Consider the following 25,580-nt stretch of genomic DNA (forward strand, 5'->3'; position numbering starts at 1 on the left):
GAAGCTGGAAGTTAATAATAAGATTAACACCTTTGGTCTGTCTTGGTTTCTCTGTGTTTTCTGCTGTTTTCTGTTTCAGCAGCTCTGGCTTGCAACTCTCCAAGAAGTGAGTAAAGCACTTAAAAAAACTTGTTGAAAGTATTCTGAACTAGGACAGGATATTTCAGGACTACAGCATAATAGCCCTCCATTGTCCACTTAAATGGATGGTTATAGTATGCTGTTGACAATAAAGAATGAATTATTTTATTTTATTTTGGTTTAATTTTCACTGTGTGACCTCTTTGGAAGGTTTCCAGACATATGTGGAATGAGGCAAGATAAATAATGTATCTTCCATAACAAGAAGAGCTAAAACACATATATTATGCACTACAAGATGTGTAGAGTGCTTAGAAATAGATATTGTAGGAGAACCATATTTAATAGACAAAGTTACAATGACATATTATCCAACTAAGCCTGCAGTATAGATTTGCAAATGAAAATTGAATAGTCGTAACTGTGTTTAACCTTGATTGAAAATGTTGATTCTAACTTCCTTGCAAACTATCCCTCTAAGAATACTTTGCCATTTTCACCAAACTGTGAAAACTTTGAGGATCCACAACAAAGTAGATGGCAGAATCTTGTACCAAACAGAAATAGGAGAGAGTTTTTAAATATTTATTTCACTTCTACATATGTTTTGGTTATATATAACTTGTTTTCTGTTTTAGGAATGGCTAGGTCTTGTTCGGCTTCACAAAGAAATAGTAAGTAAATCCTTCAAAAACAAAGTAAAACTATAATACAGAAACAATCACAAAAATGTGTTGAGAATACTCTGAAATACAAGATATTTCAGTACTGTAACTTATTAATTATATGGATGGTGCCTATAAATGATGAATAGTTTTATTTTATTGTGGTTTAAGTTTTATATTTAATATAAATATTTTGGAAGAGCTCATTCAATGTAGGTTTTACCCCGTCTTTTTTCTCCTTTTCTGTTTTTGTGATAGATAAGTTTCGTCATGCTCCACGAGACAATAGTAAGTAAAACAACTACAAAATTAAGTAAATTGTCTGAAAAACCCTCAATAACAGATTATCATTATTCTACTGCTTCCTGTTGTCTTCTTTTCTTTTCTACTACTAATAACAGAAACCTGTTATGTGACTCATGTGACGCAAAAAACTATTTCCATTGCAGTTTTGCGAAATACATCTATTTCAATGCGACCAAAAAACGTGTCGAAAAATTTTTTTTTCTCCAAATTGATGTGTTTCCATGAAGTAAATGTATCTCTGTAATTTCAGTTAGCGCATCTCTATGCTTGTGAGAAGAGACCCACCAATACACATTTACGAAGGTTTACATTTTATCTGTTGAAAATAAATCACATTTTCTCTGGACTTAAACCGCAATGAAGAATAATATTTTAAGGATGAAGCCATTATGAGATTTTCTCATACTAGAATTTTCAATTTGTTTGAAATTAAATTTGCTTAATTTTATCAACTTAATCTTTTTAGTTTAAGAGAACTTTGGGCCTAACCTAAAAATCTCAGCAACTCTAATTTCCTGACTGGTTAATTATCAGTAAAATCCTCTCTGTCTCTGATATGGTAGTTTGCAGATATATTCATACACCAAAAACTTGTCCATATTGTGTCACATTTCAACCACAAACAGAAATATATTTGAAATTTAATGTGAAAATTGAACACAACTGTGAAATGGAAAGGGTATGAATACTTTTGCAAACCACTGTATGTAAAACCACAGTTTTACAGAAATATGTGTTTTTGATAAATTAGTTCACTAAAACAAAACAAGGCACAAGCAGAGAATATATATATATATATACATATGTGTATATACAATATATGTATATACGTATATATATATATAACTACAAAATTAAATATATATATATATATATAAACTTTGACTTTTTGATTTCCATCGTTTTATTATGTTATTTTTGTCCTGTTTTATTTATTTTTACATGGACTTGTGTCATTAATAAAGGTGATGATGTTGATGAATATGTTTTTTTTTTTATCACCTGTTGTTTTTTTACTCCTTTTCTATTTTAGCAAAGGCTAAGTCTCCACTAAAGTTTTGTAAGTAGATTCTTCAAACACAAAGTAAAACTACAATAAAGAAACAATCACAAAAATTTGTTGAGAATACTCTGAAATAACACAAGATATTTCAGTATTATAACTTATTAATTATATGGATGGTGATGGTATGTTCTTGCCTATAAATGATGAATAGTTTTATTTTATTGTGGTTTAATTTTTACTTTGGAATATCTTGGAAGAACTCATTCAATGTAGGTTTTACCCTGTTTATTTTCTCCTTTCTGTTTTTGTTATAGTGATGCCTCTTCGATCTCGACGTGACAATTGTAAGTAAAACAACTACAACATTAAGTACATTGTCTGAAAAACCCTCAATAACAGATTATCATTATTCTACTGTTTCCTGTTGTCGTCTTTTCTTTTCTGCTACTAATAACAGAAACCTGTTATGTGACTCATGTGACGCAAAAAAGTATTACCATTGAAGTTTTGCGAAATACATCTATTTCAATGCGACCAAATAACTCATTGTCGAAAAAAGTTTTTTTCTCCAAATTGATGTGTTTCCATGAAGTAAATGTATCTCTGTAATTTCAGTTAGCGCATCTCTATGCTTGTGAGAAGAGACCCACCAATACACATTTACGAAGGTTTACATTTTATCTGTTGAAAATAAATCACATTTTCTCTGGATTTAAACCGCAATGAAGAATAATATTTTAAGGATGAAGCCATGATTAGATTTTCTCAAACTAGAATTTTCAATTTGTTTGAAATGAAATTTGCTTAATTTTATCCACTTAATCTTTTTAGTTTAAGAGAACTTTGGGCCTAACCTAAAAATCTCAGCAACTCTAATTTCCTGATTGGTTAAATATCAGTAAAATCCTCTCTGTCTCTGATATGGTAGTTCGCGGATATATTCATACCCCAAAAACTTGTCCATATTGTGTCACATTTCAACCATAAACAGAAATATATTTATTGAAATTAAATGTGAACATTGAACAAGACTGTGAAGTGGAAAAGTATGAATACTTTTGAAAACCACTGTATGTAAAACCACAGTTTTACAGAAATATGTGTTCTTGATAAATTAGTTCACTAAAACAAAACAAGGCACAAGCAGAGAAGAAGCTCAGTGGCAGCTTATTAGCATTATTATGGTTTAATTTTCAGTCTGAGACAAATATATTGTTGAATTGTACTATTATTTAAAATGTCAGTAATTTGCAGCAGAAACTAACCTTTAGATGGCGCTGTTTTTTTCAAACACTGATTCAGAAATATTCTTTTAGTCACTCTGAGCTCCAGCATCTGACAGACATTGCTAAGCAAAACAACATCCAAGCCCTGAAACTACTGATGAATAAAACTGCAGCAGTTAAAATTTTAATCAACAACAAAAAAACAACAACAAACAAAACAATTGTTAATTAAAGGATTTTCTGATTGTTGGCTGTCTTTAGTGTTTCTGAATAAATGTCAGTCATATTTCAAGTTTTATTTTCAGAATTTCATAAGCAGAGAGTTGAGTGAAAAAATTACAATTCCTTAATGAATGATAAATTTATGGAGTAAATTTATGAATACACCAACTTTCAAAGAATGTGGCAAATATCCTGTGACAGACTAATTTCAAGAAAAATTAAAAGCTTCATTAATGATAATCTGTTTGCAGGACCTCTGTATATTGTTGTTGTGAAAGAGCAATATTGCTCTTGCTCATGATTGTCATGATTATATGGCTGGCAATAATTTTCAGGAAAGGTGCCTCCGTCTGTTAACCCTCCCACAGTGTAAGTGCGACGCTTGGACAAGAGCTAAGTGGAGTTGTCACGTCAAACTGTCAGTTCCCAAAACCACAGACAAAAAAAAATTGTGAAAGCAGGGAGCTAATAAAAGCTCTGTACGTTTTACCACTTTTTAGAATGTGGGAGGGTTAAATGATGTATTATTCAGTTACACATGCAGAAACATTTACTTGTACCGTGATGATGGACGATGTTCCTCAATAATGCTCAGTTTCTTTTTATTCTAGGGTCGCTTTGTATGGAGAGCTCTCGTAGTTACAGACATGAAGAACCCATTGATTGTAAGTAGTATTTATTAATGCAGTGGATCACCTCATGGACCCACTTATCAAGCTCTTTCACTTCACAGGTGATGGTGATTTAGATTCCGGTAGGTCAGCACGGTCAGCCGCTGAACCACCACAGCCCCATAAAGACCCTCTGCTGCAGCTGGTGTCCCTGCAGAATGCGTCTGGCAGCTGGATGCTTCATGAAGCTCTGGCTGCTGTGCTGGGAAAAACCAAAGAGGAGGTGGAAAAGGCAAAACCAGAACTGGTGGGTTGTAATCTAAAATAATAATAATAAAAAAATCTTATAATGTAAATATTAAATCTTTCTTATTTATGCCCTTGAATGTTAGGTTTTGTTATTATTATTATTACTACTACTACTAATAGTAATGGCAAAACCTTAGATTCAAGGTTGCAAAGAGGGGAGTTTAACTAGAAGTAGGGTTAACACCGACTTCATGTCCAGCTGACCAATAAGCCTAACATGCATATTTTCACACACAAAAATCCATAGTACGCAGAGACAACACACATATACTTGGGGAGAACATGTAAGAGCCTTGCAGAAAGGCCCTTAAGTGAATTTAAACCCAGAACTAACACCATATTTCAGGGTCAAAATTGTAATCAAAGATAAAATGGAGTTGATCAACTAACCAAGTATATGAAACATACTCAGTAACAGATACTTAGTAACCGCTAAGCTCCAAGTAGTCAGTGAGATACCTCCTAGTGCGGCCTCAGTAAAGGAAAACAACAGTATAACATCTCTCTTTTTTGTTGTCCTGTTTTGTTTCTCTCTGTTAATTAGGTCAACAATGAAGTGTGGGCCTCCATTCTGGCTCTGATTTGGCTTCATGGTTTTAAGATGAATGCAAAGGAGGAGTGGGAGCTTCTGGCTATGAAGGCGGCATCATGGATTAAAGCTCAGAACGGTAATATATATAATCACCAGGGAACTCCTGTTTTTAAGTGTGTAATAAAACAGATGTTAAAACTGGATGCAAAAAATAACATCAGTGAATCTTTTCTTCAGCTCCATGTGTGTCAGAGTGCGTTGAAGCTGGAAATAAACTGTTGGGTTGCAGCATGAAGAAAGAAGCTCTGGGGCTCTGAGGTTTTCTGTGAACAGGCTTCAGCTCTACTATGAAAGCAGCTGAGTGGAGAAAGGAAAACACTGAAGTTAATGATGACCAAGAAGAAGATGTTTATTGTAGATTATAGATGTGTTTATTCCAAGTCTAGGATTTTTTTTCCTTTTTACAACATTTAATCATGCATCTGTCAGTATGGCTTGTAATATTTGCACTCTATGCATAAAACAGAAGTCATGGAGCATAGAGATGCTTTTTGTTTACTACAATCAACATATTTGCAATTTAACCAGTTTTATTGAAACATATATACAGTATATATATGTATATATATATATATATATATATATATACTCATTTAATTTGTGAAAATTAAATGAGTAATAGAAAATAACAGCATACGAGAAAATATTCACCTTTCAGTTTTTTAAGTGATTCTCTAAATCCCTTCTTAGTCAATCTGGCCCTCAGACCGGTCGACCATTTTCTCACACTTCTTTGACATAAACCTTTAAACTGTATTTAACTCAATATCCAACCAAACATTGTGGTATCTGTGTATATTCAGAGTTTCTGTGAAGAATTGTTTGTGAAGAGCTGTTTGGGACTCATGCTATTGTTCTTTACTGCAGTGGTCCCCAACCCCCGGGCCGCCCCTGGTCCCATAAATTTCCGAAGTCATGCGCCCCGGTCCGCAGCAAATATGCGAAGTCTCGACCGGTCCGCGATACTAAAAAGGTTGGGGACCACTGCTTTACTGTATATGTTCCTAAGAAGCATTCCTATAACTTCATAGTGTAAGACAACACCGATCACAGAAAAACAGACTGGAAATAATTATTTTCCAATAAATGCATGGTTTATAAAAAAAAGAAGCATCTAAGTAACTGATTATTATGTAAATTACAAACCTTTGTATTAGGGGGTTTTAGCTAGAAAGTATGTTATATTTAATATCAATCTTGTTCAAAAGACCCTTAAATAGTTTAAGTTTGATGTTGAGTACTACTGTTTGTATTACGTGATTTCTGTTCAGCGTTACTTTTGTCCCTTAAGGCATACTGTAGTTAGGGCAGTGATGACGTCGTCACATTTCCGTAACTAACGTTGCTGATATATATTTTTTTATTATTGAATATACAGTCATGTCCAAATGTTTTGAGAATGATTCAAATGTTAATATTTACAAAGTCTACTGCTTCAGTTTTTATAACGGCAATTTGTATATACTCCAGAATGTTATAAAGAGTGATCAGCGTAACAGCAATTAATTACAAAGTCAATATTTGCCTAGAAAATGAACTTTATTTCAACTTCATTGCAGCCCTGCCTTAAAAGGACCAGCTAACATCGTTTCAGTGATTGCTCCATTAACACAGGTGTGGGTGGTGATGAGGACAGGGCTGGAGATCAATCTGTCATGATTAAGTAAGAATGACACCACTGGACACTGTTGAGGAAAAATGATTATTTTTAGTGCTTAATATAGTTAATCTTACGGCATGTGTAAAAGTTATATTCAACACTCTTATTTGGAACAGGTTTTGTGTGAGCATTCGGGATTGGGCCAGATGAACAGGCATTCAGACAAACAGGGGCCTCCCGCTGTGCGGCTAGATCACACGAAGCCATAAAATTAGCATTCCGATGGGGCAGAAGCGCTGGAGCTTGGGGGAAGAGACTTCAAATTCCAAAGGTATCTGCGAAGTCTCATCTCAGGACCTTTCTGCGCCCGGGATAGCCGTACCACCACAGGGGTCAGGACTAAGTGGTCCGCCCTTTTGTTTTGACAGAGACCAGATGGCCCTTCGATCTTTGCCGTAAATTAGGGGAGTTCTTAAGTTTCTCTGAGTGCTTAAGGGAGTTTCTAGTTGGTCAGATAGCGGAACGCCTTGATTGCATATATTAAATAGAAGAAACACCCCCTAAGTATAAAATTTTGTGTCAGCGCTAAACATTCAGAGAGCTGCCACTATTTTTGCTTTTTTGCATCGGCTCTCTCCAAAGACGCGTCTTTGCCTTTTTTGTTTGTCTTTGTCTTTGTTTTGTTGATCTGTCTTCTCTGTCTTTGTCTGTATAAGGTAAAAAATGCATATCTCTGTACCTCTGCAGCTTTGTTAATTGATTCATGCGTTGCTTTGTATGGGATTAAACTCTGTGATCTGTGACGTCAACGTGCAGTGTTGTTGTTTCACTCTAGCTGCAGCGCCGCCCGGGAATTTAAGGAAGGAGGAGCCAAACGTTTTGTCCAAAGTTAATATTAAATTATTCTTCCTTAACAATTGGGGGCTCGTGCCGGTTCTGAAATCTTGGCGGGTGGCTGCTTGTCCCGGATCGGCCTGTTTCGGCTCGACGGCTTGGTGCGGTAAGATACTATTTAATTACTTTTTGGTCGTCTGTAGCGCCGTGTCGCCGGTGTTATGCCCAGAAATGCATGCCTGCCGAGAATTGCATCCCCTGTCGCGGGAGCGCGCATCTTTCTAAACTCTCGCATTTTAATGAGGAAACGGACTGAAATATGACCGAAGACGAAACTTTTAAAGATATTCGTAACAATATCACGTTTCTTAAACATGTCAGCCTTAAAACGGTGGGTTTTATATCGCAGATTAATTGAAATAAATACGGTTTTTACACATTTATTGAGACAAATGAGTCAAACGTTTTTCAGTCCGTGTCTGAAGAAAATGCTCTCCGCATTTGGTTTGAAATTTCCCGATTTTTCTTTTAACATCATATTAGCTTAAAGTATTACAAAACAGAGGCCCATTATGTAGAACATTTTATATCATGCTTAACTGTCTAGCATATTAATGTAGAGGGGATGCATTTTAATGACTGAGCCTGCCAATATTTGTATCCCCTGTCTATTGTTGATATGAAACGTATAGCAGTTGCACAGAGAATAAGTGTCATTACGTAGAAAAGGTGAAGTCCCTCTTAACTCTTCATTTCTTCAAGTTAGCAGAGGGATGCATTTTCTGGGATAGCAAATTATTACCTTGCCAATATATGTAGGCCTTATATATTTTCCACAAATATAATTCTACTGATACAAAATGTATACCAGCAGTTCATAAAACAAGTGTGATTGTATAGAAAAAGTAATTTCACTCTTGACTCTTTATTTCTCCATGTAAGCAGGGGATGCATGTACAGCAAAGCCTATTATTAGCCTGCCAAAATATGCATGGCCTCTCCATGTTCTTCAAATATTATCCTATCGATATAAAACCCATACCAGTAATTCATAGAACATCTCTGATTATGTAGAAAAGGTGAAATCCCTCTTTAATTCTTTATTTATCCAAGTTAGCAGGGGATGCATTTTCTGGCAATATGGATGTTGAGCCTGCCAAAATATGCATGCCCTATCTATTTTCCTCAAATTTTATCTTATTGATTTAAAACTTATATCAGCAGTTCATAGAACAAGTGTGATTTTGTAGAAAAGGTTATTTCACTCTAAACTCTTTATTTATCCAAGTTAGCAGGGGGTGCATTTTTTGGCAATATGGATGTCGAGCCTGCCAAAATATGCATGCCCTATCTATTTTCCTCAAATTTTATCCTATTGCTATGAAATTCATACCAGAAGTTCATACAACTACTCTGATTATGTAGAAAAAGTTATTTCACTCTAAACTCTTTATTTATCCAAGTTAGCAGGGGATGCATTTTGTGGCAATATGGATGTTGAGCCTGCCAAAATATGCATGCCCTATCTATTTTCCTCAAATTTTATCTTATTGATTTAAAACTTATATCAGCAGTTCATAGAACAAGTGTGATTTTGTAGAAAAAGTTATTTCACTCTAAACTCTTTATTTATCCAAGTTAGCAGGGGATGCATTTTTTGGCAATATGGATGTCGAGCCTGCCAAAATATGCATGCCCTATCTATTTTCCTCAAATTTTATCCTATTGCTATGAAATTCATACCAGCAGTTCATACAACTACTCTGATTATGTAGAAAAAGTTATTTCACTCTAAACTCTTTATTTATCCAAGTTAGCAGGGGATGCATTTTGTGGCAATATGGATGTTGAGCCTGCCAAAATATGCATGCCCTATCTATTTTCCTCAAATTTTATCTTATTGATTTAAAACTTATATCAGCAGTTCATAGAACAAGTGTGATTTTGTAGAAAAAGTTATTTCACTCTAAACTCTTTATTTATCCAAGTTAGCAGGGGATGCATTTTTTGGCAATATGGATGTCGAGCCTGCCAAAATATGCATGCCCTATCTATTTTCCTCAAATTTTATCCTATTGCTATGAAATTCATACCAGCAGTTCATACAACTACTCTGATTATGTAGAAAAGGTTATTTCACTCTAAACTCTTTATTTATCCAAGTTAGCAGGGGGTGCATTTTTTGGCAATATGGATGTCGAGCCTGCCAAAATATGCATGCCCTATCTATTTTCCTCAAATTTTATCCTATTGCTATGAAATTCATACCAGCAGTTCATACAACTACTCTGATTATGTAGAAAAAGTTATTTCACTCTAAACTCTTTATTTATCCAAGTTAGCAGGGGATGCATTTTGTGGCAATATGGATGTTGAGCCTGCCAAAATATGCATGCCCTATCTATTTTCCTCAAATTTTATCTTATTGATTTAAAACTTATATCAGCAGTTCATAGAACAAGTGTGATTTTGTAGAAAAAGTTATTTCACTCTAAACTCTTTATTTATCCAAGTTAGCAGGGGATGCATTTTTTGGCAATATGGATGTCGAGCCTGCCAAAATATGCATGCCCTACCTATTTTCCTCAAATTTTATCCTATTGCTATGAAATTCATACCAGCAGTTCATACAACTACTCTGATTATGTAGAAAAAGTTATTTCACTCTAAACTCTTTATTTATCCAAGTTAGCAGGGGATGCATTTTTTGGCAATATGGATGTCGAGCCTGCCAAAATATGCATGCCCTACCTATTTTCCTCAAATTTTATCCTATTGCTATGAAATTCATACCAGCAGTTCATACAACTACTCTGATTATGTAGAAAAAGTTATTTCACTCTAAACTCTTTATTTATCCAAGTTAGCAGGGGATGCATTTTGTGGCAATATGGATGTCGAGCCTGCCAAAATATGCATGCCCTATCTATTTTCCTCAAATTTTATTCTATTGCTTTGAAATTCATACCAGTAGTTCATACAACTACTCTGATTATGTAGAAAAAGTTATTTCACTCTAAACTCTTTATTTATCCAAGTTAGCAGGGGATGCATTTTGTGGCAATATGGATGTTGAGCCTGCCAAAATATGCATGCCCTATCTATTTTCCTCAAATTTTATCTTATTGATTTAAAACTTTTATCAGCAGTTCATAGAACAAGTGTGATTTTGTAGAAAAAGTTATTTCACTCTAAACTCTTTATTTATCCAAGTTAGCAGGGGATGCATTTTTTGGCAATATGGATGTCGAGCCTGCCAAAATATGCATGCCCTACCTATTTTCCTCAAATTGTATCCTATTGCTATGAAATTCATACCAGAAGTTCATACAACTACTCTTATTATGTAGAAAAAGCTATTTCACTCTAAACTCTTTATTTATCCAAGTTAGCAGGGGATGCATTTTTTGGAAAACCTATTATTAGTCTGCCAAAATCTCCATGCCCTACCTATTTTCCTCAAACTTTATCCTATTGATGTGAAACTCATACCAGCAGATGAGGGAACAAATGTGAACATGTAGAAAATGTTATTTCTTTATGATAACCATTAAAAGGATACTGAAGAAAATAAATCTCACATTACAACTTTGCTAAATGTAAAGCATGCACAAACAATTTTTATTTTTGTTTAAGATACAAATTAAATCAATATTTTATTATATTCAACAAAAAAATATTCATAACAGCAATTTTTGGAAAACCAGTTACGTGAAAAAAAATTGTCAAGTTTAAACTACTAATCTACTGAACTGCAGTCATTTATGATGAATATTGCTGCAAACATTAAATCTACAAACACATTTCACAGCAGTAGTCTGTGTTGGTTTGTTTGAAGTTAATGCAGTCTTGGTGGTACCACCAGTTGCATCTGTCACATGCGATCTGTAAATAAAAAAATCAAAATGGTCAAGTAATAACAAAGAATATTCAATATAAAGAATGTTTTTAGGTCCTTATCTTTTTACTGAAGCTATATTGGGTTTTGTCAACATAAAGCTTCTTCTTAATCATCTATATATGCTTGGTAGCCCAATATTTGCGGAGATGACAGCCTGTTCCTGACATGTATGGAGGTAAAGAAATTCTAGGACCATAAGCAACTGTGTTTAATGTTTTATGACTGTACTTAAAAAAAAACTTAAACAACTTTCCACTTACCTTCCTTGGGTGTTTATTTATTTTATTATGATTTTTTTTTTGTATATATAAATACTTTGCAACTATTTTAAGGATGGTATATGGTTTGCTTGAATTTATTTTTCAATGCATTACATTGTTGTCTTACCCACAAATGACCTTTGTCCTCACTGCCACAGTGTCTGCAGAGGTTCTCCACTGACTCTACAGAAAAACAAACCGCAACTTTAAACCAATGTTATAAAATAAACTTAATGGTTTTTTTTTTTTTTTTTTTTTAAATAATTACATTTGTTAGTGCTCTTTAGAAAGTTGAACAACAATAATCCTCTGTGTGTATCTCAGTCGTCTAATCATCCCTTTTTGATAATGTTTGGTCTCATAAAGTAATACAAGTAATAAAAACTGCACATCATATTGGTATATTAGGCAGGATCACATGGTGTCTGTCTACTCATGAATTGAAACACATGTATTTAAGGTATTTCTGGGATTTATGGTAAAAGAAAGTATAACTTAGTGTTTACTTTTTTATAATTTCCTCCAACTTATGTGACTGAAAGTATAAAAATGGCATTCAGAAAATGTTAATATGTCTACATACATATATATATATATATATATATATATCTTGTGAAAGTTGTCATTTTGTAAATGTTAATTTTATGAAACACAGTAATGAATATAAGGGTTCACATGATACATCTCATTCCAGTTTTGTACTTTCACAAACTGCAAATCCTTTTTGCTTTTTATGTTACATTAAAGCTACTCAAGAAAAGTGTAATTGTATCCTAGAACAATTTTAAGTTTGTTAATTATGTTTTTTGCATCAATAGTTTTACATTGGGCATTGTTATGTGTAATTTATTTGATAGAGATCAAGGCCAGGTGTATTGAAATGTTCTTTACTAATTGAATTTGATATAAACACTAACACGATTGTACTTCACACATCTGCAAAGTTCAATATTTTAATATTTCTAGTTAGATAAAATAGCTAACCTAACAATTCTTTGGTGCATGCATGATTTTACACACAACATTTTATCCCACACACATAGGAACTGAATAAAAAAAATTCAAATAGACACCTGATTCAGAAAGAAGTGTGGAAGAAATGTCGAGTCGCATGGTTTTAACAGCTTCTGCTGTCGATGGAAAGTTCAGGTCCTTGTTTTCCAGTATGCACTCTGCAAACTGTAAAGACAAATATGATTTTTGGAAAAAAGAAAGAAGATTAACAGTAGACACACTATAAAGACAAAATATTTGTCAAAGTATTATACTGTCATATACAGGACATGGCATTTGTGAATATTTAAATATTGTTGCTATACTTATTTCAGACTCTTTCCATTGTCGTTAACATAAATCAACCATGTAATAAAGCAATAGAATTCATTGACTACATTATATTTTAGGCAGAAATGCACAGCTTAAGTTAGCCAAAGCTGTTCATCATCTTAAAAGGTCTACTCATGCAAAATAGCATTAGTTTAATGGTAATGTGATTATTAGACCACCACTTTCATATTAATCTTTATTTCACATCAAAAACATAAACTACCATATAAACAGCACTTACTTTAAGTGCAAACACACCACAAGAAACCATGTCTTGTTGGATGGCATGGGTGACAGTTTCACATTTCCACCTGGAGACTTTCATCCCTTTGCTTCTCATAAATGCCCTTGTTGAGAGGATAAAATGTTAAATTAACATTCTAGTTATCCAGTTATGACATATTTGATTATAATAAACAATAATTGTTCTTGTTTTTTTCACCTTGTTGCTTCCAAGCACCTCTTCACATCCTTTTGGGACTCTCCAAGTGAGTTAAGGAAAACTGTCCTTTTTTCAAGTGGATAAATTACCTAAGGATGAAAAGGTAATGCCCAACTCAGGATTTTTCAGTAACAATATAAATTAAGAAGTGCCCAATTCAATTAATACTTTAAAGAATAAAAATCAGTTGTTGTGACTTTCGGTGTATTTGTGTTATAGTTTTATTGACATTTCCAATCATTTTATATTTCATTTTATAAAAGTCTTTCTTGTTCTCACACAATTACAAAGAAAGACATGTCCTTCAATAAGTAAAAAAATATTTAAAAAGCATTTGCTTCTTACCACTAGCATCCAATGGTGACTTTCATTAACAATACCCACTATTATCTTGAACTTTTCTGGATCAATCTAAGACAAAAAATTACATGGAAAAGTTGAAAAATTAATTATAACACTTCATAATATCAAATGTAATTTCAAATTTAAAAGGTTTTCCACACAAACCTTTAACCTGGAACTTTTTTTGAGCCAAATCCGTGACATTTCAAAGCTGTCAATTACTCTGGCTTTTTCCTGATGATTCCTATTGTAGTTATTAACCATCAGATGTAGGTAGGCATTAATAACCTGAAAAGAGTCATATTTAAAAAGAGCAAGTTTAATGCATAGCTTCTCTAAAAGTTTATTATAAGTGCATTTGAAAGCCTGATCTAGCAGGACAGAGACAGTGATATCCATCCATCCATTGATTTATTGAAATTAAGGTACCTCACTCTCCAGCTCCTGTCCCGGACAAATTCTGGCAAAGTCCGAGCTAAATAATTTGTAGGGTCCAATCTTCGACAGTAGGACATATGTGTCTTTATGTGTTCCTCCCCACACCTTGTTTAAAACTAAGAAATATTTCAGAAATACAAATATTAGTCATAAATACAAAAGAACATGTAAAATATGATGCCAATGTAGATTTTATGATTACTTATTTTATATAAAAATTTGAAAATATCAAAACGCATTCTAACACTGATTAAATTATGCAAGGTCAATGTAATTTCCACATGACATTATACCTGTTGAAATCGTGTCAGACATGGTGGTTGGAAGGACTGTAGCAAAGGTGGTCAGAGGGACTGGAGGAGAGGTGGTCGGAGGGACTGGAGGAGAGGTGATCGGAGGGGCTGGAGGAGAGGCTGGAGGAGAGGTGGTCGGAGGGGCTGGAGGAGAGGCTGGAGGAGAGGTGGTCGGAGGGGCTGGAGGAGAGGTGGTCGGAGGGACTGGAGGAGAGGTGATCGGAGGGGCTGGAGGAGAGGTGGTCGGAGGGGCTGGAGGAGAGGCTGGAGGAGAGGTGGTCGGAGGGGCTGGAGGAGCAGATGTTGGATTTTCTGTTTTTTGTGTGGTCATCTTATGTGGAATTCGTGGATTTTCTGGTTTGAAGTGTTTGAGATGGTCGATACTGATATTTTTAAACAGTGCTCCATTTTCTGAAATAAGGTCAGCACTCTTTCCCTGGAGGGCTGATATTTTGAAAGGTCCAAGAAAGTTGGGCTCCAACTTACCCCCTTTTCTTTGTTGACTCCTCACATTTTGCCTCAAAACCAACTCTCCTACACTGAATGACACGTTTCTGCTGGCTGAGCGCAGCCTTTTTTTGTCATTGTTGTTGATCTGGTCACATTTGCCTCAATGACCTCTTTAATGGCATCCAAATGCTTTATGCATTCTGTCACAGTCTCTTCCTCCATAACCTGCTCAACAGTGTTGTTGATCTATAACACACATCAATGTCTGACTTGAAGAACATGTGTAATTGACGTGTTATTGTAAGACAATTGAAATTTTACTTTTAATGTTTCAAACCTCATATTTCTCTGGGATCTCAAACGGATATCGAGCTTCACGTCCAAACATAAGAAAAAAAGGGGAAAACTTTGTAGTCATCTGTTTTTTGGTCCTAAGTCCAAACATGACCACATCGAGATACTCATCCCAGGTTTCTGGTTTCGACCCCACAAGTTTGCACAGAGACCTGAAGACAAAAAGATTAAAGTGGATATTATAATATGATTTATCCTGTAAAATTGGGACTTTTCTTGTCGACGAGTATCAGCTACCTTTGGATAGTGGCATTCATTCTTTCCACCAAACCATTTGTTTGTGGATGGTAGGGTGCACAGAGACTCCTTTTAATGCCCAGTTTTTCACAGACATTCTTATTTATCTGTCACAACCATAACAAATTCATAAGTCAAAAACTGCATGCCACATTTAACAAAAAATTTTTGATGAAATACAACTTTACCGAATTGACAAACTCTGTGCCTTGGTCTGTCAGAATTCTTTTAGGGGCTTCAAATTGAAAAACAAATTTAAGAATCTGTGTAGTGACCTCTTCTGCAGTTTTACTGGTGATTGGGTACGCCTGAGTCCATTTCGTGTAGTAATCTGTCATCACACAGATGTACTGATATCCATTTTTTGTGGTTTTTAGTTTCCCTATAAGGTCCATTCCAATAAGCTCGAAAGGATGTGAAACCTTAAATGGAAAGATGAAAAAATTAAACAATAAACATTTAATTCAGCCTTATGTTATGGTTGTCAGCATAGAGTAACATATTATATTCCTTTAATTATTTTATTATCAATACCTTTATTGGGGTATGTTCAATGGTGTCTTTTATTTTATACCCTGCAGACTGACACACTTCACACTCTGATACCTGCAGAAGTGATAGCATTTGAAATGTTTTACATATATATGTGTATATATATATGTGTATATATATATATATATACATATATATATATATATATATATATATATATATACACACACATTTGATTTAGGCATGTATTCAATTATTTTATATGTGTTTTTACCCATTTGTTTATGTCTGCTGTCATTCCAGGCCAGTAGAAGCGTCTAGCAATGGCATCTCGTGTTTTCTTTCGGCCAGTGTGACCTCCCGAGGCACTTGCATGGAAAGCCAAGAAGATTTCGTTGGCTTTTGTTGCACCACAGACAACTTTTAATTTTAAATCTCTTCCCTGGCCTTTCACATACAACAGTTCTTGTCCTACCACCAACAAATAAGTAACAGAAAACACTTATTTTGGAAAAATGTTATATGTAAATAAGTCTGTTCAAAAAGCTTTTGAAAAAAATTTATTTTAAACACAGAGTATATTTATATGCCATATCAAAGTAACAGTATTCAAAACAAAATATCGACTTAGACATATCCATTCCACTTTAATGCTGCAATTAATGTAAATTCAAAACTTTCATTTGGTTTGTATACTCACAACAAACAAGCCATATAATTCAGTTAAATTTCTTCCCTTAGTAAAAAATGCTTTGAGTAGTTTTAAAAACAAAGATAACACTGTAGACTGTACTGTTAACATTCTATTCACATAACAAAAACAATAAGAATGTATTGAAAGTAATACATTCAGAAAAAGAACAGATACAATTACAGAAGACTTCAGAATAATACTGACCTTCAACTTCGTAGTTTTTCGCTTTGCGACGAATTTCAGCTTTCTGTGCCTTTGAAAAACCACTCTTGTAAGAACCATAAACTTTGTATTTAAAAATGGTTTCAAAAAGCTTAGGGTCCATATTTTCTAATGAAAATAACAAGAACTCCGACCACCAAGACCAACCAGAATGAACAGAGTCAAACTGAATAGTTTGATATGCTCCACTATGGTTAACTATGCTCTTAATTGGATAATTAAGCCCCGCCTCCTTCGTGGTCTACAGATCTCTTTATGCTGAAGTTTGCATTTGTATTACATATATATATTGTATTTATATTGAAAATGATGCAAACAGTGTGGTTTTTCAAGTCACATCTACACTTCAAAAGAAAAATTTCACTTGTAGAAAAGAAGTATCTCACTTTCTTCGCAGACTTGATTTTCAGAATATTTATATTTATTTTTCACTTGTATTGTGGAATAATGAAGTGAGTTTTGGGGTTAAAAATAGAAAGGCGGTGCAAGTATAGTGGAATATGGATGGGCAATATGGACTTATAGGTTTATCAAAATTCCTTGATTATCTATTTCTTTAACAATAAATGTAACAAAACTAACGATTTCTTAATACTTTCTGATACAATATTATGTCTGTGATATTTTGTTTCAGCAATCATAGCATGAAAAAGCAAACAGTGCTAAAGAATAACATAAATGTGTGCAATATGCATAAGTAGGACACTGGTTATATAGACAAGTGTGACTTTTAAGTGCACACAATAACTGTATCGAACAATAAATAGAAATTTGTTCATATAAAATGATGCTCTCAATAATTTAAATTTTTTAGAAAAGGAATCATTTACAATTACAAAACAGACAATTGGAATTGTAAATGGTTATTACGACATTAAATCCAAATGTTGAACATGACATTTTTAACGATATCATAACTGACCATGCTACATAATAATAAAACGTAATATGTAAATTTCATATATAGATCAAAATAAATAAAACATGCAAATTTTGGCAGGCTCGACATCCATATTGCCAAAAAATGCATCCCCTGCTAACTTGGATAAATAAAGAGTTTAGAGTGAAATAGCTTTTTCTACATAATAAGAGTAGTTGTATGAACTTCTGGTATGAATTTCATAGCAATAGGATAAAATTTGAGGAAAATAGATAGGGCATGCATATTTTGGCAGGCTCGACATCCATATTGCCAAAAAATGCATCCCCTGCTAACTTGGATAAATAAAGAGTTTAGAGTGAAATAACTTTTTCTACATAATCAGAGTAGTTGTATGAACTGCTGGTATGAATTTCATAGCAATAGGATAAAATTTGAGGAAAATAGGTAGGGCATGCATATTTTGGCAGGCTCAACATCCATATTGCCACAAAATGCATCCCCTGCTAACTTGGATAAATAAAGAATTAAAGAGGGATTTCACCTTTTCTACATAATCAGAGATGTTCTATGAATTACTGGTATGGGTTTTATATCGATAGGATAATATTTGAAGAACATGGAGAGGCCATGCATATTTTGGCAGGCTAATAATAGGCTTTGCTGTACATGCATCCCCTGCTTACATGGAGAAATAAAGAGTCAAGAGTGAAATTACTTTTTCTATACAATCACACTTGTTTTATGAACTGCTGGTATACATTTTGTATCAGTAGAATTATATTTGTGGAAAATATAGAAGCTCCTCCATGGGCTGCCACCTTATCGTGGTGGAGGGGTTTGAGTGCCCCAATGATCCTAGGAGCTATGCTGTCTGGGGCTTCATGCCCCTGGTAGGGTCACCCAAGGCAGACAGGTCCTAGGTGAGGGACCAGACAAAGTGCAGCCCGAAGACCCCAATGATGAAGGAAAACCTTGGACTTGGTGTTCCCTCGCCCGGACGCGGGTCACCGGGGCCCCACTCTGGAGCCAGGCCTGGAGGGGGGGCACGATGGCGAGCGTCTGGTGGCCGGGCTTTTACCTATGGAGCTCGGCCGGGCTCAGCCCGAAGAGGAAACATGGGCCCCCCCTCCCATGGGCCCACCACCCGTGGGAGGGGCCAAAGGGGTCGGGTGCACTGTGTGATGGGTGGCGGCCAAGGGAGGGGACCCTGGCGGTCCGATCCTCGGTTGCAGAAACTGGCTCTTGGGACGTGGAATGTCACCTCTCTGGTGGGGAAGGAGCCGGAGCTAGTGCGTGAGGTCGAGAGGTTCCGGCTAGAAATAGTCGGTCTCACCTCGACGCATGGCTCTGGTTCTGGAACCAGTCTCCTTGAGAGGGGCTTGACATACTTCCACTCTGGAGTTGCCCAGGGAGAGAGACGTCGGGCAGGAGTGGGCATACTTGTTGCTCCCCATCTCGGCGCCTGTACGTTGGGGTTTACCCCGGTGAACGAGAGGGTAGGATCCCTCTGCCTACGGGTGGGGGGACGGGTTCTGACTGTCGTTTGTGCTTACGGGCCGAACGACAGTTCAGATTACCCACCCTTTTTGGAGTCCTTAGAGGGGGTACTGGAGAGTGCTCCTCCTGGGGACTCCCTTGTTCTGCTGGGGGACTTCAACGCTCACGTGGGCAACGACAGTGAGACCTGGAGGGGCGTGGTTGGGAGGAACGGCCCACCCGACCTGAACTCGAGCGGTGTTCTGTTGCTGGACTTCTGTGCTCGCCATGGATTGTCCATAACGAACACCATGTTCAAGCATAAGGGTGTCCATATGTGCACTTGGCACCAGGACACCCTAGGCCGCAGTTCGATGATCGACTTTGTCATCGTTTCATCGGATCTGCGGCCGTATGTCTTGGACACTCGGGTGAAGAGAGGTGCGGAGCTGTCCACTGACCACTACCTGGTGGTGAGTTGGCTCCGGTGGCGGGGGCGAAAGCCGGTCAGACCTGGCAGGCCCAAACGTGTTGTGAGGGTCTGCTGGGAACGTCTGGCGGAATCCCCTGTGAGACGGAGCTTTAACTCCCATCTCCGGCAAAACTTCGAACACGTCCCGGGGGAGGTGGGGGACATGGAGTCTGAGTGGACCGTGTTCCGTGCCTCCATTGTCGAGGCGGCCGATCGGAGCTGTGGCCGCAAGGTTGTCGGTGCCTGTCGCGGCGGCAACCCTCGAACCCGTTGGTGGACACCTTCAGTGAGGGATGCCGTCAGGCTGAAGAAGGAGTCCTATCGAGCCTTTTTGGCCTGTGGGACTCCGGAAGCAGCTGATGGGTACCGGCGGGCGAAGCGGCATGCGGCTCGGGCGGTTGCTGAGGCAAAAACTCGGGTGTGGGAGGAGTTTGGAGAGGCCATGGAGAAAGACTTCCGCACGGCTTCGAGGCGATTCTGGTCCACCATCCGGCGTCTCGGGGGGGGAAGCGGTGCAGCACCAACACTGTTTATAGTGGGGATGGTGTGCTGCTGACCTCTACTCGGGACGTTGTGGGCCGGTGGGCAGAGTACTTCGAAGACCTCCTCAATCCCACCAACATGCCTTCCACTGAGGAAACGGAGCCTGGGGACTCTGGGTTGGGCTCTCCAATCTCTGGGGGCGAGGTCGCCGAGGTGGTTAAAAAGCTCCTCGGTGGCAAGGCCCCGGGGGTGGATGAGATCCGCCCGGAGTTCCTTAAGGCTCTGGATGTTGTAGGGTTGTGTTGGTTGACGCGACTCTGCAATATCGCATGGACATCGGGGGCAGTTCCCCTGGATTGGCAGACTGGGGTGGTGGTTCCCCTGTTCAAAAAGGGGGACAGGAGGGTGTGCTCCAATTATAGAGGGGTCACACTCTTAAGCCTCCCTGGCAAGGTCTATTCAGGGGTCCTGGAGAGGAGGGTCCGTCGGATAGTCGAACCTCGGATTCAGGAAGAGCAGTGTGGTTTTCGTCCTGGTCGTGGAACACTGGACCAGCTCTACACCCTCAGCAGGGTCCTGGAGGGTGCATGGGAGTTCGCCCAACCAGTCTACATGTGTTTTGTGGACTTGGAGAAGGCGTTCGACCGTGTCCCTCGGGAAGCCCTGTGGGGGGTTCTCCGGGAGTATGGGGTACCGGGCCCTTTGATACGGGCTGTCAGGTCCCTGTATGACCGGTGTCAGAGTCTGGTCCGCATTGCCGGCAGTAAGTCGGGCTCGTTTCCGGTGAGAGTTGGACTCCGCCAGGGCTGCCCTTTGTCACCGATTCTGTTCATCACTTTCATGGACAGAATTTCTAGGCGCAGCCAAGGTGTTGAGGGGATCCGATTTGGTGGCCTCAGGATCTCATCTCTGCTTTTCGCAGACGATGTGGTCCTTTTGGCTTCATCAGATCGTGATCTGCAGCTCTCGCTGGATCGGTTCGCAGCCGAGTGTGAAGCGGCCGGGATGGGGATCAGTGCCTCCAAATCCGAGGCCATGGTCTTGAGCCGGAAAAGGGTAGAGTGCCTTCTCCGGGTCAGGGGGGGTGTCCTGCCCCAAGTGGAGGAGTTTAAGTATCTCGGGATCTTGTTCACGAATGGGGGAAGAAGGGAGCGGGAGATCGACAGGCGGATTGGCGCAGCGTCTGCTGTCAAGCGGGCGCTGTACCGGTCCGTCGTGGTGAAGAGAGAGCTGAGCCAAAAAGCGAAGCTCTCGATTTACCGGTCAATCTACGTTCCCACCCTCATCTATGGTCATGAGCTTTGGGTCATGACCGAAAGAACGAGATCGCGGATACAAGCGGCCGAAATGGGTTTTCTCCGTAGGGTGGCTGGGCTCTCCCTTAGAGATAGGGTGAGAAGCTCAGTCATCCGGGAGGGACTCAGAGTAGAGCCGCTGCTCCTTCACATCGAGAGGAGCCAGTTGAGGTGGCTTGGGCATCTGGTCAGGATGCCTCCTGGACGCCTCCCTGGTGAGGTGTTCCGGGCACGTCCCACCGGGAGGAGGCCCCGGGGAAGACCCAGGACACGCTGGAGGGACTATGTCTCTCGGCTGGCCTGGGAACGCCTCGGGATTCCCCCGGAGGAGCTGGAAGAAGTGGCTGGGGAGAGGGAAGTCTGGGCCTCCCTTCTGAAGCTGCTACCCCCGCAACCCGACCTCGGATAAGCGGAAGAAGATGGATGGATGGATGGATGGAAAATATATAAGGCCTACATATATTGGCAAGGTAATAATTTGCTATGCCAGAAAATGCATCCCTCTGCTAACTTGAAGAAAGGAAGAGTTAAGAGGGACTTCACCTTTTCTACGTAATGACACTTATTCTCTGTGCAACTGCTATACGTTTCATATCAACAATAGACAGGGGATACAAATATTGGCAGGCTCAGTCATTAAAATGCATCCCCTCTACATTAATATGCTAGACAGTTAAGCATGATATAAAATGTTCTACATAATGGGCCTCTGTTTTGTAATACTTTAAGCTAATATGATGTTAAAAGAAAAATCGGGAAATTTCAAACCAAATGCGGAGAGCATTTTCTTCAGACACGGACTGAAAAACGTTTGACTCATTTGTCTCAATAAATGTGTAAAAACCGTATTTATTTCAATTAATCTGCGATATAAAACCCACCGTTTTAAGGCTGACATGTTTAAGAAACGTGATATTGTTACGAATATCTTTAAAAGTTTCGTCTTCGGTCATATTTCAGTCCGTTTCCTCATTAAAATGCGAGAGTTTAGAAAGATGCGCGCTCCCGCGACAGGGGATGCAATTCTCGGCAGGCATGCATTTCTGGGCATAACACCGGGCCAGCTGCAGCTACTCGGAGTTTCGAAGCTGCGGAGGTATATAGATTGTTTCTAAAAGAGTCTGTTGTTTAGTAATTGGACGAAAAGTACACATTACAGGGGATCGTGGCTGATGCAAGCAGTAGGAGTTTACGTTACCTCTGTCGTAAATGCTGGGTTTGTTGCGTAGGTTCTTTACCCGGGAGATCAATGACTGGGCTCCTTAAAAATAAATTTGGAAGTGTATTCAATAGTTAGTTTGGGTTTGGATCGGCCGGAGATTTCGGCTCATCTCCAGTGGATTTATAATTGGATTAAATAGGCTGTATCGCCTGTCTGCGGTAGACTTTAAGGACAAATTAGAAAGGTCTGCAGTACACCGTAAGGAAAAAATAGTCTGCGGTACACTTTAAAGACAAATTAGAAAGGTCTGCGGTAGGCCGTCAAAAGGTCTGCCGCAGGCCGTCAAAATAGTCTGCGGTAGGCTGAGTCTGTGGGAGGCTTTATAGGATCCATCTTCTATTTGTTAGCCAGCGCCTTCTTTGTATTTTTGTTGTTCTTTCCCCCTCTGTCTTTTACTTTTGTCTGAAACTGTGTTTTGTGTTCTCTGTATTTCTCTGTGTGTGGCGATTTGTGTGCTTACTGCCATGGAAGTGCGCTGTTTGAATCTGCAGAGCTCTGTCTGTGTGTGTGTGTGTGCTGATTGCTCTGAGCGGAACGCTGTGTTTGAAAAGCGCTGTTTGCGTGGATTTGAGTTGCTTTTGCTGCGTTTTATTGCAAAGTTATTATGGACACTGCGTTGAAAAAGATGTTATAGGCCATTCCTGTAGTCTGGCTTCGTGGAAAACTCTGGCGGGGACTGAATGCTGAATTAATTCTCCTTCCAAATATGAGAATCCAGGTTTTTCAGGAAGCTCACGGACTCGGACAGATCCTGCCAGCGGTATTTGCAAAATACCAGAGGACGTCTCATGCTGTCCGTCTACAGGGAAAGTATAAATAAATAAAAAATAAATAAAAAAACACACGTAGGGAAAGGTTTTCCACACGGGAAGGAGAAAAGTCTTAAAGAGAGATGAGAAGTGAATGTGTCAGATGGAGCCAGGACACTTAATGTACCTGGCTAAATGGGAAGAAAGATGTAGACGGTGTAGAAGGTGGTGTTTTGGTTTTAAAATAAGGGTTAAGTGAAAAACTGGTACCAGATAACGGGAAATTATTGGTTGCTGTTAGATTTTAACATAAGTTTGAGATGTCTCTTTTTAAACGTGCACGGGTATTTAAAACAGGTTCCTGAAGATTAGAGTTTAAAATTAATTAAATTGAAACATGACAAAATGTTAATAAAACACTGGAAAATGCCTGAAGCTTCAGTGAAATTTGATAAAAAATTAGAGTAAAATTTGATAAAATAATGAGGACTGACTGATGAAATTTTGACTGACTACAAACCTGGCCAGATGTTTTGTGTTTTTGTTTGTCTTGCAATTCATGTTAGTGTAGATAGTTTAAACAAGCAAATACATAGTGAGCAATGAAATAATGTGGACAATGTCGAATGTAAGTTTTTAGCATCAGAACACTGAGTCTTAATTGTGTTAAGGAAAATGATTATTTTAGTGCTAAAATACTTACAACATGTGTAAAGGAATATTAAGCATTCTTATTTGAAAAAACAGGGTTTGTGTGACCCAGAGAGAGGCCCGAAGGAGACAAGCAGACGCCTTCCACTGTCTGGCAAAGATCACACAAAAGCCATAAAATTAGCATCTCCATGGAAACGGCAGCTGGAATGTGGGAGGAAGAAACTCCAGGGGAGTCGGTGAGATTTATATCAGGACTTCGGTGCTGGGGACATTCATGCGTGGTACGCCCAGGATTAGGGGGTTTCCCTCCTGTTTGGTTTGACAGAGAACAGATCACATTCGAAGCTGAGCTGTAAGGAGGGGAGTTTCCAAGTTTCTCTGGGGGCCGAAACAGGTCTCTGATTGGTTGAACAACAGAACGCCTTCTTTGCATATATTAAAGTGAGGAAACACCTACTCAGTATAAAGTTACATGTAACGCTAATATAGAGAGAGTTTTTTCCATTTTTTCTCCACGTGGGCGCCTTTGTCTGTCTCTGTGTTTTATGTTTGTTTGTCTATCCCTTGTGTGTCTGTATTTTTGTGATAAAATGCATATCTCTGTACCTCTGCAGCTTTGTTAACTGATTCATGCGTTGCTTTGTACGAATTAAACTCTGTGATCTGTGACGTCAACACGCCTTGTTTAGTTTCGTTTTACAGCTGCCCCGCTGCTCGCCGAGAGGATCCGGCTGTTTAAGGAAGATACGAGCCAAACGTTTTGTTCAAAGTTTTAATAAATATTTCTTCCTTTACAATTGGTAAACAGGCTTTGTCAAACATTAGTGAATCTTCTTGAGAAGTTTGTAAAATGGATTATTTGAAAATCATACGAGTACAATGAAATAATGAGCTTTAAAACTGTAATGTGAAGTGTTTTCGGAAAATAGAGTCATCTTGAAGGTTTAAATCATGCCGAAGCAAATTGTTCTGTTGTTTTGACAGTTTACCTTTTAGAAAAAAGGCAGCATTGAATATGGGTGGGATTTCTCAGGTAAAATAATGAACCTGTTTCATCAACATTGTTATTAAACGTAGTAGAAATTGTGATGCATTAGCAGGTAATGCATCATCAAGGGGGAGAATATGTTATGGGTTTATTTTTTATATTGCTTAATTAGATTACTGAAACTTATATTACTGAAACAAAAAGTTTTGAAGAACATGTCTGATATGTGCTTATTTTGAATGGATTTGAGTTGTTCTCCATTGAAAGAAGTTCTGACAATGGGCTAAAGTATTTTGAAACCAATAGACAAATTTATAGTGATAATGCAGCATATTTTGGTTAATTAACTTGGGAAAATAATTATAGAAATTAAAAATATTATTGTGCTGGCCATTTTCAGAGCATTAATTTAATGGATTAAGAATGTTTTAAGAAATGTTTGAAAAATCTGTTAT

The 25,580-nt window shown here is 38.0% G+C and overlaps 2 protein-coding genes across 6 annotated transcripts in view; one reads left to right on the plus strand and one right to left on the minus strand.

Moving 5' to 3' along the window:
- Positions 1-25,580, plus strand: part of LOC114161616 (von Willebrand factor A domain-containing protein 5A-like) — a 56,057-nt gene that overhangs the window by 5,157 nt on the left and 25,320 nt on the right. The window contains exons 14-20 of one of the 5 annotated variants that reach the window (XM_028044995.1): positions 80-106; positions 720-755; positions 1,005-1,034; positions 4,118-4,171; positions 4,240-4,424; positions 4,971-5,094; positions 5,196-6,068. In XM_028044995.1, the coding sequence (XP_027900796.1) occupies positions 80-106; positions 720-755; positions 1,005-1,034; positions 4,118-4,171; positions 4,240-4,424; positions 4,971-5,094; positions 5,196-5,275 (536 nt within the window). In that variant the 3' untranslated portion in view covers positions 5,276-6,068. Of the gene's footprint in view, positions 1-79; positions 107-719; positions 756-1,004; positions 1,035-4,117; positions 4,172-4,239; positions 4,425-4,970; positions 5,095-5,195; positions 6,069-25,580 lie in introns of those variants that run through there. The other 4 variants (XM_028044998.1, XM_028044996.1, XM_028045000.1 and 1 more) reach the window with 4 other exon arrangements.
- Positions 11,143-15,026, minus strand: LOC114161620 (deubiquitinase and deneddylase Dub1-like). Its single transcript, XM_028045022.1, has 9 exons — positions 14,455-15,026; positions 14,153-14,277; positions 13,889-14,011; positions 13,727-13,792; positions 13,382-13,470; positions 13,181-13,286; positions 12,687-12,792; positions 11,741-11,796; positions 11,143-11,337 (listed from the first exon to the last, which is right to left on the minus strand). The coding sequence occupies exons 1-9, from the start codon at positions 14,783-14,785 to the stop codon at positions 11,245-11,247; spliced, it is 1,095 nt and encodes a 364-aa protein (XP_027900823.1). The 5' UTR covers positions 14,786-15,026; the 3' UTR covers positions 11,143-11,244.

Source organism: Xiphophorus couchianus, chromosome 18, assembly GCF_001444195.1.
Source record: "Xiphophorus couchianus chromosome 18, X_couchianus-1.0, whole genome shotgun sequence".
Lineage (NCBI taxonomy): Eukaryota > Metazoa > Chordata > Actinopteri > Cyprinodontiformes > Poeciliidae > Xiphophorus > Xiphophorus couchianus.

Coding starts and splice junctions, on each gene's coding strand:
- LOC114161620 (XM_028045022.1), bottom strand. CDS start 14,785: ATGACCACACAAAAAACAGAAAATCCAACATCTGCTCCTCCAGCCCCT. Junction 14,278..14,454: donor GTCTGACACGATTTCAACAG/GTATAATGTCAT, acceptor AATATTTCTTAG/TTTTAAACAAGGTGTGGGGA. Junction 13,471..13,726: donor GTCACCATTGGATGCTAGTG/GTAAGAAGCAAA, acceptor TTTCATCCTTAG/GTAATTTATCCACTTGAAAA.